The following is a 16,844-nucleotide window of genomic DNA, read 5'->3' on the forward strand; positions in this document are numbered from 1 at the left end:
TGTGGGTCTGCTAGGCCGTCGCAGACCTTGTCACGTGTACCAAAAAACGTGAAAGAGAGCAGACGACTCTGATTGGATAGAAACTCAAAGTTCTACGTTCTGGATTGTTTCCGTGATCACAGTGTGCAGCTGTGTTTACTTTCGTGCTTCTTTCAGAAACAGAACGGGTTGCCACCTATTTAGAACTAGGATCAATATACACCGTGGAGTATATTGGAGGTCCTGACCACTGAAGAACAGGGTAACAAAGTATCAGAGAAACAGATGGACTACAGTCTGTAACTGTAGAACTACAAAGTGCACCTATATAGTAAGTGGAGCTGATAAAATGGACAATGAGCGTAGAAACAAGGAGGTGGTCAGAATGTTGTGCCTGATCGGGGTACAATTATAAGACGATACGATTTCATTTTCAAACGTTTTTCTGCGACTGTGATTACTTTAAACAGTAGTCCAAGCATTCAACTTGCAGACTAACTGGAATTTTCACGAAAACAGTGAATCTGGCAACCCTGCGTTTCACTGCTGCTTCATAGCTGCATCGTCATACAATTTTTCATAGAAACTACAGATGATGTCCTGTTTCGACGCTGTCACTGGTGCAGGACCATGAAAGCCTTCACTGCTGCGACATCTGTCCACCACAGTATCCTCTTGTCGGACGACACGTGTCGCCTAGACTATAAATCAGCCTTTAGGTGTAGAGTCATATACTAACTTCAGTTACACAAGTTATATTAATACGTCACAGAGCCTCAGATCCCTCATAGAGGCAGCCTCACCTTTGGCCATTGCTTCTTTGACAATCTTGGTGTTGGAGGTCAGTGCATACAGAGTCTCCAGAACAAGCTGTCTGCCTGTGTAAACAAGCAGAACAGGAAGAAGCATAAAAAGGGAAAGTCTTAGTGCATTTCTATCTGTTAATATTTGAATTTTGACTTTTTCCATTACATATTTTTCAGAAATTACCAAAAAAAAACAACAACAAACATTTAGTTCAGACGAGCGTCTCTATTCAGTAATAAGATCATTCTGATTTTCAGACACTCTGAGGAGCTTACTGGACGGTAGGGAGTGCAGCAGCACCAGCAGATTGGCCAGAACCAGCGACTCCGCGATGTTACTGACGCACTCCTGGTTAGACGTGACCGTGTTCACAACCTGGAACCGAAACACACATCGGAGCAAAGACAACAGCAATTAAACAAAGATTTGATCACTTCCTGAAGACTAACTGTTGTTGAAAACTGATAACAGCAGGTATGATGAGATTTGCCCTCATATTTCTGGGCCAAGTATCACAGACCTGATCTGGTTAATAAAATTCTTAAACAGTATCTCAGTATTACTGTCAAGTGTTTAATTAAGTGTTTAATTAACCCCCCCCCACTGTCTAGATTCGAACTCGCCATCTGCAGATGATAATGCAAAACCTTAAATGGATGCCCAGTATCACGGCTATTTTAATCTTAATTATAGACAACAATATTGGCTGAACTGATGAATTTAAACATAAAAATGCATCATAATTAGAATAATCTTCTAAGCCACTTATACTTATGGGTCACGGGGGGAGCTGGAGCCTATCCCAGCAGTCACTGGGTGGAAGGCAGGATACACCCTGCACAGGTCACCAGGGCACACAGACAGATATATACATTCACACCCACACTCACGCCTAGGGGCAATTTAGCATGTCCAATTGTCTAGACAATTAGAATTAATAGACAATTTAGAATCAATTATAATATAATAACATTATATTGTTATTGGTTATCAATCATTTTTTGTCTCTTAAAATCAGTGTCAGCCAAAAAATTTTCATATCGTTTAGGCTCTAAAAAAAATAAGGTAATACGTTTTGTATATGCATGAACATAAATGTGTGTGTGTTGTGTCATGGCTAAAAGTAGGCTCACCTCCAGGGCGAGCTGCTGGACCTTCCCGGCTCCGTGGACTCTCAGCAGAGAAAACAGCAGCTTGAAGTGGCCAATGCACTCCGTCTCAGATCCTGTAAAACAGCAAAACACGTAGAACGTTTGCTTATCTCTCCTGCCAAACTGTCTGTCTTGGTCAAAACAGGCTGGACCAAATCATGAATGGAACTAAGATGCAATGACACAAAAAATTCTATATTGGTTTTGAGGCGATGCGATATGATATATTGTTTGATACAGTGTGAATACATGTTGTTTGATGAGTGTGTGAATACGTGCCAATATGTTAATGTTAATATGTTAACATCAGCGTCATGCACACAGCACACATGTATCCCAGAGACGTAACGATGCACATATTTGTAGGTTTGATGGGATTTTCGGTTTCAACAATGTTAAGAATAAACCTCCAAAATTACAATCCAGAGAATTTAGAACAAATGTATAAAAAGCCTTGTCATTTAAAAGTGAGTGTATAATAAGCCCCTCCCTCTTATCTCTGATGTTACAAAGTACAGCACTTAAGGCATCCACCCTTGAAACCCCTTTATGATGCAGCTTGGTCAGTCCGGACCTCAGGGAGTTCTATTCATCCTTTTAACCTGACCTGATGCTTGACGTCCATAAGAACAGTGGAGATGCCACTTTATCATCAGCAACACCAAAAACACCCTCAAAGACCACTGGGAGACCCCACCTTGGGATAATATCCTTCACCAAGCATTTAACAGTATGCAGGGCAGTAACTTCTGTAGTGGCATACGCCTCAACCCATCTCGAAAATCTGCTATCACCAGACAGGAGAAGGTCACTTACCTGCCTGATTACCCCACTTATCTGCCTTATTAGCCCACTTATCTGCCTTATTAGCCCACTTATCTGATTGTCACCTCATTGATCCCTTTCTTTGCCACTATACACCCTTTAACTGCTGCTGCACTCAGCACTTTAACTTTAGACCCATACTCTGCACAGTGTAAAGGTTACAGGTATGACTGTGTGTGTGAGAGTAAGTGATGGTAGGAATGCATATTTTATTGTATTTTATTTTATTTTATATTTATTTTATTCACTACATGTAAATGTCAGTCTGATACTGTGTTCTGTGAGCTCCTGTAACCAAAACCAAATTCCCTGTATGTGTAAGCAAATCTGGCCAATAAACCTTGATTCTGATTCTGAGGAGGGGTGTGTTTTAAAGCACCACGATGTATGATTTGGGGATTTGGAGACCTCTCTGGCAGAAATATGTAATTGCACACAATGTGCAGAAGAACATCTAATATCGGTTGTGCTTTCGACCCCAGCAGTGGATGAATCTGGCTTTTGTGAGTGCGATAAGAGAGAATTCAAAGTTTAGAGCTCAGTCTAAACTTGGTGCGTCTCTGAGGATGTGAGTGAATTATCTACTACTGTCATCACATCTTCATCAGTATGATGTTGATTTTGAGATCATTTGAGGCCGAAACATCGAGCCGGACCTTCTTTTAGAGTCTGTGTGTGAGGTTAATACGTAAAGACGTACAATGTGGTGTGAAAAACTCCCTCTGACTTTTAAATGATGATTTCAGGCTTTACAGGGCGACTCACAACAGCTCACACTCACCATGTTTTAACCTGTTTTTACTCTCCTCACTCAGTAATGACGCTTCTTTCAGTTTTAACAACAAAATCTTACACAGTGCTGCATCACACGGTCAAATTAGATTGTTTTTTATATATTGATACCATTACACCCTCAGAAATTAGGGATACATTAATCTCCTCTTTGTACTTCTTCTATAAAAGTTAGTGTGTGTAACTATGTGAACGTAAGCATGTCATCACTGACGGGACAAAACTTCGCATCTCTAAAATGGTAACATATCAGCATTCCTACCTTTGAATGGACACTGATGGATCAAGATCTTAAGACCTTAAAAGCAACTTTTAGCATTTCTATTTCATATATATCACAAAATTTTAACACATTATAAAGGGCAACATCCATTTTTAAATCCTGCTCTGACAGCAACGGTGTTTATACACTCAGGGGTGTGTGTGTTACCTGGGTTGTTCTTGATGACGTTGCGCAGCGCCTCCAGCGCCATCTCGGCCCAGCGCAGTCTCTGAGCGTGCTGCTGAGACTCCACTTTATTAGTCTGGGTCATCGCCAGCAGTGTGTGCAGATACTGAGCCTGAGAGCCCACATAGTCCAGGAGACTCGCCGCAAAGGCTTTTGGATACTGAGAGAGAGTGAGAGAGAGAGAGACTTAAGCGGGGAAGCCTTTCTGAGTAGGGTTGGGTGTTTTCTTCAGGGAAAAATTGCAATGGATGATGAGATCGGGGGTGGGAGTGGGGAGTGTAGTAGCGATTAGAGGTCTCCACAGGCCTGATTATTAATATCTGCACCCACCCGATTCAACCCCTAATCACGTCTGCCTGTGCCCGCAAAATCTAGTGTGATTCTTGCCCACTGTTGCCCGCAAAACCTAACACCAATTTTGCCCACGCCCGCCCGGTTCAACCACACGCCACGCCCACCTGCGCCCGCCTACTTTGGGCTGTGCATGTGGTCCTCATTAACTCCTGCCTGCGTTTGCTGTAATCCGCTCTGCTGATGTGGGACGTGTCCACGGAAAACCACTGGGAGTTCAGCTTCGCTACTAACATTACGTTTATCTGTGTCATTATATTATTAGCTAATTACTCTATAAGACATCTACAAGACAGCTGAAATGAATTTGAAGCCAAAAAAGCCAAAAGAATTTTGTGAAAAAAAAATAGTTTGATTTTGTGCTTAGATATTCACTGTATGTTCTGTAGCTTCATGTGTTTTTGCTGCTTGTGATTACTATCGTGTTTTCTCTGCAGGACACTTGCAGCTCATTTGGTGCCTGTTCGCTTCTACGAGCAGCCAATAATTGTCCAAGCCCGCCCAACTTAACCAGCCATAATACCTGCCCGCACGAGCCCACAACCTGAGGGCTGTTTACCGGCAATGACCGCGGTGCTTCAAAATTAATCCCCACACGCAAATTATTTCAGCAGGTCATTCAGGACCCGCAAGTGACCCCGCCTTGTGCAGACCTGTAGTACCGATAGTCTTACTAAGGTACTATAAATACTCAAATACATACACATTCATCAGTTCAGATCTCCAGGTAAGTGATAAGTGGTAAATATTGTTTTCTACGCTACAGAAGAAACACTGGAATTATAGCGGAGCAGAGTTTGTGAGCGGTGCTGAGCGATGTGATCTTTGCTCGGAGCGGCTTTCCAGAAATCGCTCCATCCCGTGAGCCAGGCGTGACAGGGGATGCAGCAGCGACTCTACAGCTCACACACGACTGTCGTTCATACACAGCTCCTGCGCTGTGGAGCTGTTATGCAGAACTACAGACTGGAAAATCTCCCTGATCACAACAAAGTTCTATCGTCATCACATTCGTTGCCAATTTTGCTGCAAGAATGATAAAGAAAATTACACACTGCACACATTTCTAGATTAGGCCGTCACTTCAAGCCTAAACCTTCTGACAAAAGCCAGAACAATGAACTAGTTTAGCATTTAATAACAGCCATAAATCATACAATTGATGAAATAAAGTGTGGAGTGTCTCCACACGTTCAAAAGATAAAAGAAATATCAATGGATCATGTGGCGCAGACACAGAGCGGGAAACAGAAAACCTGGAGCGGAGTGATTACACAAACGCTGTCTGTTGGCATACTCTGATAGCAGGCAGGGTGCGCTCCACCGTCAGTGTGGACAGATGGGGGGGTTTGGGAATCAACACCGTGATGTCTGTCAGCCATCGACGATGGACAATGCCATCATCTATCGGCCCTACCCTACTTCTGAGATCACAATCTAACTCTAAAATGCATCTAATCTATGTTCTGCATGACTAAAACCAATACAGGGAAATAATAAACTGAATAAAACTAAATCAGGAATGGCACCAGCGTGGTGGAACGTTATATGTGTATGTACGTCTGCTGTTTCTCACCTCCAGAGGAAAGGCAGGCTGCTCGTTGTAAACACGCACAAAAATCTCTCCCACAATCAGCTCTTTGCCGTGTTCACTAAACACAAACTCTGCACCGAAGCTCTTGTCGCATTCACCCTGTAGAGACAGACGGAGTTTAGTCCCAAGTTCAGCAAAGATCTCAACCTAAAGTTACACAGTACATTACTGAGAAATGGAAACATTAGGTATATCACTCTGAGAAACACTGCATAAGTCCTCGTTCTCACCCTCTTGATATTACTTTCTTGCTGCCCCTCCAGAAACTCCAGCAGCTCGGCCCTGGTTCCGTTGTTCCAGATCAGATACGGGTTCTCCGAGTTGCTGTTCAACAACTTCAACACCTACAAAACAGAAAAGACACAAATCAGCATGATAAACACATTATGATGACTTTAAGAACGACATGTTGACCAGGGCTGCACGATAAATCGTATTCGTATTGTTATCGCGATACAAGTTCACATCTTTAAGAGCTGCGATGACGGAACAAATCAAACTACCTCACACAGGCAGCACCAGAGAGATGTCATTACATTAATGGCACAAACCGTCTGAAGCCTAATGAGAGATTCTCCACACTGGGAATGAACCCTGCTCTCAACAACGTAAAGTCAGAGACGATAGCTCATCTGCTGCTGCAGTTTGTGTTGGTCATCCTCTAGTCCTTCATCAGTGGTCGCAGGATGCTGCCCACAGGACGCTGTTGGCTGGATGTTTTTGGTTCTCAGTCCAGCAGTGACACTGAGGTGTTTAAAAACTCCAGCAGCACTGCTGTGTCTGATCCACTCAGACCAGCACAAAACACACTAACACACCACCACCACGTCAGTGTTACTGCAGTGCTGAGAATGATCCACCACCCAAATAGTACCTGCTCTGTGAGGGTCCATGGGGGTCCTGACCACTGAAGAACAGGGTAAAAGGGGGCTAACAAAGTATGCAGAGAAACAGATGGACTACAGTCTGTAACTGCAGAACTACAGGGTGAAACTATACGGTCAGTGGAGCTGATAAAATGGACAATGAGTGTAAAACAGGGTCAGTGAACTTCACCCATACAAAATAAAGGCACTCGTGTATTTGCCCACGTTTTTTTTTCTAACGTAATTTTAAAATTTTACATTTAAAAATTGTGGCAGATAGACTGTATCAGCAAAACAATAAATATTGGTCAGGCCCGTTGCAATGACCTTACTGACCATCTCTCACAAGACTTGCATACGTTCTCAATCACAAAAATCAAACGATTTGTGTTGAGATGCTCTGAACTGGAGTTCGATGCTACTCTGCTTTATTCTCACCTCGGCTGGTGAGTTGGTACCCAATTTGCGTGAGATGTAAGGGGTCAGCATGGCTGCCAGGCTCTTCCTGATGGTGGGGTTCTCTGGAGGGGGTCCCACTTTCTCTCCCCCGTTCGTCTCGGCTTCAGACTCTCCTTCCGGGCTGCTGGCCGGGCAGCTGTAGCCCCCGAGGCGGCCCAGCGCCACCAGGCTGAGCTTGGCTAGGCTGTTGGCCACCTCCTGCTGGTTGGTCTCCTGGCTGGTCTGCACGCCGCTCTCCTCCAGTGTGTAGTCGTAGTTGAAGAGGTTGACCAGCAGGTGCCAGAGCACCCCGGCGTGGTAGAGGTGCGTCTGCAGGAAGAAATCGACGGCGAAGGAGCTCACACACTGCACGGTCAGCGCGGCCAGACGCGGAAGAGCCTGAGAGGAAGAAGGGGGGGAAGAAGGGGAAGAAGGACAGTGTTATTACACTCTTTTCATCAGACACGAGCATAAGAGTGTCCCAGGGAAGAAGGTTACCTTGCCATAGTAGAGTATGTGACAAACATCTCTGATGATGTTTGGAAGCTCAATGATTTTCTCTCTGCACTCCTCGAACTGAGCGGCTACGCTGTAGCATCTACAGATGTGCCCGCACACCTACAAATCACAAAACACAGTAATCCCAAAGAAATGATGTGCTTTCTGGCATATTGGCTGCATTTCTGTCTCTCTCTCTCTCATATATATATCGCTGCTGTCGGAACAAAACCTTATATCTCCAAAATGGTAACCTTACAGGAGAAGGGAAAAAAAACATTTTACTTTTAATGTAAGTCAATGGAACCAGACGTCTCTTCAAGTATTTTTAGGCTGTTTCTTTTGGCCTATTCATCATGAAATTTACACACAATGTAAAGAACAACAGGCATTTTTTAAATTATGTCAAAAACATCACAAAAATTGACCTCTTTCTGGACCTTTAAACATTCGTTTGATGAACAACACACACACATAACTATTATTGCTGCTGTGGACCAACAGCTGGTCTATTTTCTCTGCTGTCTGGTGCTCAACGGTTGTATAGTTGTAGTCAAGGTGCAAAATATAGGGGGTTCTGGGGCATCTGGGACACCCTAATTAACCTCTTGGACCCCTAAATGCCCCTAAATCTCTGAGAGGGTCCCAGAAAATAAACCTATGATTTAATGCTGCCCGTTAGAGAAAATAGTGACGCTCAAATCCAGATTCAGTGAAGCTGATTGTTTATCTGCTTCCCCCACAATCAGCTTCTGTCTCTGGTGTTCTTAACTAACTAGAGCTGCAGCACTGCTCTGCCTCAGGGTGGCGCTGTAGCAGACTGGTTCACCCAGTTGGTCCTTTCATAGTCTAGAAACTGTAACTCTGCCCGGATTCCTCTGAAAAACTTTACAATGAGCTGCAGCAGATCTGTAAATCTGAAAACTCGCCCAGTTTCCCAAGAGTTTGGAGTGAAGAGTGACTGTTCCTCATTTCTCACACTGAAGACAGAAGAGGAGACGAGGAAGATCTCAGTTACTGTGAGGAAGAGCACAGAACCGCACTAGAACAGAGACTCTACAGAGGAACAGCTGATAAAACAAACATTTACTGACACTGAAGCTTCGGCGCCGCTATGGAGAGAGAGATAGCAGACAGACAGAATACCAGGGAGTATTTCACAGACCGATTGTAGTTATTGTATAATTAGAGAAGAATTTATTGTAGTGTTTGTATAGTTTGCCTGTATTTCATTGTCTGTCTGCTGCTGCTCTGTGTTAACTGTAGCACCATGACCCAGAGAAACATGTCATTCCTCTCTCAACACATCTGTGATGAGAAGGAATGACAATAAAGCTGACTCTGAAATTGACTTTAATCACTTCACTAGTTCATGTTCCTCGTCATTTTCAGGACGATTCATCACATTATGCTGTTAAAAGACAAAATTCTTGTTGTCCTTTAATCTTACATCAAAATGTACTGACTTTTCATCTACAAACTCTTCTGAACGTCTTCCGGAGAAAAATAATATTAAAATATTATTGTCAACCCCCACCTATCACCAAGCAAATGCTCAGCTAGCTCAGAGACCTTTCCCTGATACAGAAGTAAAATGTATTATGATTTCCGATTCAAGAAAAATTCGAACTGGCAGTTTATGTAAAAGGCAGCAGCGGGTAAGAGAGCCGTACCTGTACCGCCATGTCCTCTGGTTTGCTGGAGGCCGTGAGGACGGCTACGCAGCGGGAAAGCGCCTCCAGGAGCACCTGACGAGAAAAGCAGAGACATTAGACCAGGCAGATCCACAAACCACACAAATTCAGCAACAGTTTTGGCTTTTAATTTCTTTTACAACTGGATTTGTGATCAGAAATTCAATAACAGCAAGTCTGAAAGACTCAAATCAGCTCAGCAGACAAACTTTAGAACTTATTATGATTTGATACTTCAGACGATTTAAATTTGAGAAAAGACTTGTTTTGCAGGTTTGTCATTTTTCTGACAAAAAGTCTTAAACCTCACACTTAATGAAGGTTCTTCAAGGGTTCTACAGTAAAGAAAATTGTTCTATCTACTCAAAGAAACGTTTGGTTGTATAAATGGTACTTTGCATCATAAAATGTTTCTTCAGATTGATGGAGAATGTGCTGTACATGGTTCTATATAGAACCTTTTTAAAAAAATTTCTACGCAGAACCAAAAGGGTTCTTCTATCGTCACAGGCTTGACATCGTAATAATAAAACGACCCTTTTGGTGCTATATATAGAACCGTCTATGGCAGATTCTCTATCAATCTGAAGAACCATTTCACAATACAAAGGACCATTTAATGATGCAAAGGGTTCTTTGAGTGTTCATGGTTCTATATAGAATCAGTCCTTTGCTAAAGAACCCTTGAAGAACCAACTCTTTGATGGTTTCAATTCAGAGCGCATATACAGATAAATGTAAAATAATAATAATAACCCAGAATTAAACAGCAAAAACTATTTAAACTATTTCAAAATTTCCAAATAAATGTTTTAAACTCTAAATTTGCGCTCATGTTGCTCGGACCTCGATGCCGTTCTCCCGCCGCAGCTCCTCTGCATTGAGGGCGGAGCAGTTGACCGTGTGGAAGGCCAGCTCAGACGCCGCTGGCAACAGAGGAGACGTCTTGGAGAAGAGCTGCTCATCGCCCGTCTCCATGGTGATGGTCTTAATCAGCATCGGGTAGCCGGCATACTTATACGGCTCCAGTTCTGAGCACACACAGAGAGAGAGGACACTCGATTTCGCTTTAAAATGCATTTTTACTCAAGGAGCTTCAGGGAAACTAAGCGCTACTTATTTCAGAAGAAACCATGAAAATCGTTCTTTAGCCAAGTGTATTATTATCCACAGAAACTTCATTCACATCACATAAAAGACAGGACAACATATTTCAAACATTTTAGATTAGATTCAACTTTGACATTGTGCAGAGTTCAGGAACAGAAACAATAACATACAGTTAGCATCGAACCAGAAGTGCAAAATACAGTATTATTTACATATAAAGTGCAAGACAGCTGACAGTTAAATTATGCACGATTATGGATGGTGGAGTGCTAAAAAAAATGTTGCAAATATAAATATAATACACATATATACAGACTGAGTGGAGAGAATGCAAATGTAGGCTGTATGTACTGTGAGAGTGGCATATTTAAAAGATAAGTATGCAGAGTAAAAACATCTACAGTAACTGTGCAAATATGAAGAGTGCAGTAATAGACTATATAGTGCAATAACACTAGGACAGTAACAGTGCAGTGAGTGCAGTTAAGGCGACGGTGTGGAGTTCAGCAGGGACACAGCCTCAGAGAAGAAGCTCTTCTGACCCGGCTGGTTCAGGAGAGGAGGGTAAAAAGTCCAGGGTTAGGATGAGAAACATCCTTGAAGATGTTCCTCTCCCTGCCCAGGCAGCACTTATAGTACATTTATACCCATTTTAAACTGTGCGTGTGGAGTGTGAAGTGGTTCTTTGCTTTGTGTGCGGACCTTGTCTGTGTCGGTTGAAGAGGATGCTCTGGGTTTTGAGGATGAGGATGATGTTTTCAGGGTCCGGCCCGTCCACAATGCGTGCAGATTTAGTGCACAGGAACTCGTACGCCTTGTTTACCTTTTCAAACATGTCCTGTACACACAAACACACACATACTGCTACTCAGGAGCTACACAGAAGACAATTCGGCCTCATATTAGATGCTACACACTATTACTAATATCAAATTATGAAGAATCTTTCAAAGTACCATCTCAGGATGCTTTAGATGAAAAGTAATACTGTTCTACAGTTTATATACACACAATATGCACATATTAATCATTTTAAGAACATACACCCAAAGCATGGACCTACCCTGCCCTCTGGGTTTTTGTCTGGATGGTATTTCTGAGCCAGTCTGAAATACGCTTTCCTAATTTTACTCTCCTCGTGCCTTTAAAGGACAGAAAGACATTTATTTATTTTTTATTAGCCATACAGTTAATCAGCCACCATGCTCATCTTAATTCTTCAGCATGACAGTGTAACAAAATTAACTGATTAAACTGCACTAAAAATCTTGCACTGCAAAAATAGTATCCTGTCAAGTTAAATTAGCTTAAATATAGTCAATAAATTTAACATTTCTCCTTTTGAGACTGATGTAAGCTTAATGTAAGAATATTTTACTTATTTCTAGACATGTTTTACGTGTTTCAAGTAATTTTATTAATTAAAATTGTCTCATTTTCAGAAATGTGCTTGAAACCAGCAAAATCATCTGCCAGTAGAGTGAGATCATTTTACTTATTCCAATTACCTAAAATAAGTAATAGCGTCTAGAGATAAGGTAAATTATCAACCAATAATCAACCAAGTGAACAACCATTTCAAAATGGAACATATAGATATACGGACTAGATTTAAGATCATCTCGCTTGACAAAATACCATTTTTTTGCAGTGTATAATATGGGCCAGGCTACAGACACAGGGTTCGTACACTTTAGCCATTTTCAATTCCAGGACTTTTCATGAATTTCATGACAAAAAAAAAACAGGTTAAGGTAAAGGTTAAGTACTCCCAGTGCTGAATATCCACAGTAAAATGATATGAACCTAAATTAAAGTGCGACGTCAATGATTTTAAATTAATAACAGATTGCCAATTCCCAAAGAGAAGCACGTGCTATCAGTGTAAGCCTGCAAAGCGCTGCTTGAGGAGGGTAACACTAAGTTTAACGTGACTAAAGTGCATTAATGTCACATATAAAGACACTAATAGTGGTCTTGAAACGCGACATGAGCTCTACGACTGGCAGAGTGAAGTTGAGCAGCTCACCGCTGTGGCTGTCGGCTGCGATGTTCCGGCAAATGGTCAGAAAAAATGGTTTACTTCTTTTCTTTTGCTCCACATCATATTGCTTTACAGCACAGTTTCACCGATATGTTCAATGTTAAATGTTTTTTTGCTTCGTTTTACTGAAGTCAGTCCTTATAGGATTCATTTTACAGCCATTACATGTTAACCGCACCCTTAGCAGGCATGTTGTCTTAATTTAATGTGCTGACATTTAACCTACACTACTTTCTAGAAGACTGTCCAAGCTAAAGCTAATAAGATGATGAACTACTTCACCTCACAAATAGGAAACTGCGAGGCAGAGCTGGGCAAAATGGCCAAAAATGTTATCACAATAAACAAAATTCATATTGATCGATATCGATACATATCGCGATAAGTGTCAAATTGTTATTTCTTTCAAGTTTGAGGCTGATTTTTGCTCCTGAGTGGTCAGTTGCTGTTTTAAACTATCCTTTATGGTCAGAACACGACAAACACTCACCAAACAGTGGAACATTTAACAAATCTGTCTTGGTAGAGTGGGAGAAAGTGTCTGATTAGCTGTTTTTACCAGCTGGAAAAGCACAAACGCAGTTTTTGTAACAGTCATAATTTAAGAAAGAAAACAGATTATTTTTATGTCTGGTGACGAGCGCTCGGCTATCCCGTTACAAATACTACACAAGTGGCCAACAACAGTGCTAAACTCTTTAGTTTCTCAACAACGTCAATTTAGTACGAACAGCAGACATTAGCTGGCGGGTCAGTGATGGATCACACCGCCTCACTGCCGCCACTCCTATCACATCCATATCAGAGCATATCACAGTATTCAGACACAGCTAGCAGAGTCTGGGGTTCTCTGGCAGTTTGAGGGGTGAACCGCAATATATCAACACCAGACAAACAGAGTCCTCGTTTTAGGTGCGTTTAAACGGTAACCGGTGCTTTTGTGTCTTGTTTGATCTACAGTATCATCAGTTCGCCGTGCTGCGTGAGTGATGGAGCTGCTTCAAGTTAGCCAGCTGCTAAAAACAGCTAGCCTGGGAAGCTGGCGCTCTCCCGCTCTCCAATGCCTCACAGCTTCATCAGTTTACTTTCGTTTAAATCAGGACTGTAACTTTTTTACTTTCGCTGCTTGGGAATGCACTGAAATATGACCGAGTGCTGTAGCAGTGCTGTAGCGGTGAGGAGCAGACGTGATTTAACGCTGCTAAAGCTGTTAGGATGTTAGGAAGAAGGTGAGTTCACTGTAGGACAGTTACACCACTGATCCGTCACTCACACTTGGTCACAGGAGAACAGGTCACCTGTCGCTCCACTCAAATAGGGAATATATAACTCCACGTTTTAGACGTTGCTGAAGTATATTTTAAAGTATATTTTTCATTTTACTCGTCGCCCCTCCCTCTATAATCAGGTTGAAAAACTCAGAAGTGTGCCCTCTCCTGGCGACAGCAGAGTAGTGTCACTTTCCTCGCAGCAGAAAACGCCACCAGGGCTGTCGCTAGAACGTGGAAGTGTAGGAAAGGTCTATTACATCGAAAATTTATCGAACAGTTCTCATAGCTCTATCCAGCATAGTTATATCACGATAATTATCGTTATCGTTTTATCGCCCAGATCTTCTGTGAGGTAATTGGTCATAAAATCCACAATTCAAGTCGATTACATCATGAAATAATAATAAACACAGAAACTGAAAATGATATTTTCTGTGACTTTTTAAGCAAAGGATGGTTCAGTGCTGGATTTTGGCTCATTTACTTTGCATCACTCATCATTCCAGGTTTTTGAGAAACCATAAAACCCTGAAACAAAATATAATGAAATGAAATAAACTGGTACTAGAAAGGAGAACAGACTTACTGGCCCTGTCCGATGGGCAGATTCAGCACCTCATAGGCGTCATCAACAGACATGGATGGAGGTTTCTTCTCCACCTCCCTCTTCCAGGCTTCCAGAGTGTCTTTCAACAGCTTCACCTATAGAAGACAGCATGTGTGGATTGTGTGCTGAATGTTTCTAGAAAAGAGTTTTAAATGTATATAGTAACGTACTTCTATCAATTATCTTTTCAGCATAAAGCGTCTTGAATTAGAGGCTGTATTTGTAAGCATGCATACAAAAATACTCCAGCTGTCATAGGAAAAACCTTTATCTCCAAACTGGTAACAAAGCAAAGAAGCAAAGAAATAATCTAAAATCAATGTACTTTAATGAGATTTTATTACAACTAATTTTACACTATTTTTAGTCTGTTGGTCCATTCGACAGGAAACGTACAGGGCAGGTGGTGCTTTTACAAGGAGTAAAAAATGAAAAAAGAAATGAAATGAAGCTACAAGGTTTACTTATCCCACAAGTAAATAACTCTGTAAGGTGTGTATGAGATTGTGCACATATTCATGCATTCGTGTGTTCTTACAGGGTCCCGTATGGGCCAGTCGGGGAAGCGGTTGGAGTCACAGAGGTGGCGGAGATAGTAGATGTTGCAGAAGAGCTCGCTGTCGAGTTGAGGGAAGCTGACCACAGGAATGGGGCAGTACTGATACAGAGCGCGAGTGTTACTCTGCAGCCGAGGAGTAAAGTCTGCCAGGTGAGCGGCTATCTTCTCTATCATCATGCGCCTGCAGGCAAACCAGACAGGAACAAAACACTTTACGTAAGTCACTAAGGCAAGTACTGATCTGCGACACCACAAAACCGGGTCTCAGAAAGCGATCATAGAAATGAAACCAACATCTGTCCATCAATTAAAATGAGTGATCATGATTAATTGCAATACTTTGTGTAGTTACTCACAATTGATTGCATTTGTCTTATAGATCGATGGAACTTTGTTGATACCGAAGGGAAATTGCTGTGTTTCAGTCGCAAGACATATAACTGCACATAAACTTACATATACTATGCAGAAAATTAAAAAAAGAAATAAAAATAGGTATAAGATAGGCAGAAATAAAAAACACAGACACAAGTTGAAGTATAACAGAGTAGGATTAAAGTATGAATCACGTTCATCATCAGCAACAAACTAACGAGCAGAACGAGCTTCGCTGAGAAGATCATTAACTCTGATCAGCTCTCAGCTTCATTATTAGAGCGAGACGAAGGAGAAAAAGGTGAGATGAGCTGCTTTTCCACCGTTTACAGGCTTTAACTTCTGTTCGGCGCTGCTGTCATGGCTACGTTCACATTATCAGGCTGAAGTGGCACAAATCCGATTCTTTGTCCTAATATTACTCAGATCTGATGTTTTCAGAGCTGTGGACACAAATCTGATCTTTTCAAATCCGACCTGAGCCACTTTCACATGTGGTCCTAGATCGGATACGTATCCGACTCATGGCCATGCGACCTTAATGTGACGCTCAGATCGGAATTCATGTGCTTTTTTTCTATTGCGCCATCATTCAGCGTAGCCATGGCAGCAGCGCCGAACGGAAGTTAAAGCCTGTAAACGGTGGAAAAGCAGCTCATCTCACCTTTTTCTCCTTCGTCTCGCTCTAATAATGAAGCTGAGAGCTGATCAGAGTTAATGATCTTCTCAGCGAAGCTCGTTCTGCTCGTTAGTTTGTGCTGATGATGAACGTGTTTCATTCACGTGACGTTACTGAGTTGGATGTTGCCATGCAGGTCAGTTCAGGACGCTGGTTCGTCACATTAATGTCAGATTTGAGTCACTTACATAAACGAGTGTGAACCATCATGTCAGAGAGATCGGATTTGAGCAAAAAAATCGGATTTGAGCAACGAGGCTTGTAATGTGAACGCAGCTAAAGTAGCTCAGGTCGGATTTGAAAAGATCAGATTTGCGTGTCCACACAGCCCTGAAGACATCAGATCTGAGTCACATTAGAGCAAAAAACTGGATTTGTGCCACTTCAGCCTGGCAATGTGAACGTAGTGGTATGAGGTCTAAAAGCACAATGAGTATAAACATAACTAGGAATAGCAGCAGTATTACAGTGTAAAGTGCGCAGTGAGAGTCATTACAGTAACAGTTATGATATGTTGCACGGTGTCTATTAACAAGAGAGGTGATATAGTGATGACTTCAACACAATTTACTCCAATTTAAGCAAACAGAAATAATTTTTCATTTTTCATTTAATAGAAGCGAAAAACACTAAAAAACACTAAAAAACACAAAAAAATTGTGCCATTAACAATTTAATGCAGTAACATGTTGTTAACAGCACTAACGTAAACACAACCACCAAATGCCGATGGCAAAAACAGAGAGCAAAGCCACG

The 16,844-nt window shown here is 41.9% G+C and overlaps 1 protein-coding gene across 5 annotated transcripts in view; it reads right to left on the bottom strand.

Annotated features, from left to right (window-relative positions):
- The window catches only part of LOC118798571 (dnaJ homolog subfamily C member 13), a 117,656-nt gene that overhangs the window by 12,844 nt on the left and 87,968 nt on the right, over positions 1-16,844 (bottom strand). For all 5 annotated transcript variants that reach the window (XM_036557956.1, XM_036557955.1, XM_036557952.1 and 2 more), the window contains 14 exons: positions 15,014-15,215; positions 14,455-14,570; positions 11,617-11,695; positions 11,256-11,391; positions 10,290-10,474; positions 9,423-9,497; positions 7,750-7,869; positions 7,252-7,650; positions 6,178-6,291; positions 5,930-6,046; positions 3,985-4,162; positions 1,920-2,011; positions 1,062-1,161; positions 783-857 (listed from right to left, as the gene is read on the bottom strand). In XM_036557956.1, the coding sequence (XP_036413849.1) occupies positions 783-857; positions 1,062-1,161; positions 1,920-2,011; positions 3,985-4,162; positions 5,930-6,046; positions 6,178-6,291; positions 7,252-7,650; positions 7,750-7,869; positions 9,423-9,497; positions 10,290-10,474; positions 11,256-11,391; positions 11,617-11,695; positions 14,455-14,570; positions 15,014-15,215 (1,988 nt within the window). The remainder of the gene's footprint in view (positions 1-782; positions 858-1,061; positions 1,162-1,919; positions 2,012-3,984; positions 4,163-5,929; positions 6,047-6,177; positions 6,292-7,251; positions 7,651-7,749; positions 7,870-9,422; positions 9,498-10,289; positions 10,475-11,255; positions 11,392-11,616; positions 11,696-14,454; positions 14,571-15,013; positions 15,216-16,844) is intronic.

The sequence above is a fragment of the Colossoma macropomum genome, unplaced genomic scaffold, assembly GCF_904425465.1.
Source record: "Colossoma macropomum unplaced genomic scaffold, Colossoma_macropomum, whole genome shotgun sequence".
Classification (NCBI taxonomy): Eukaryota; Metazoa; Chordata; class Actinopteri; order Characiformes; family Serrasalmidae; genus Colossoma; species Colossoma macropomum.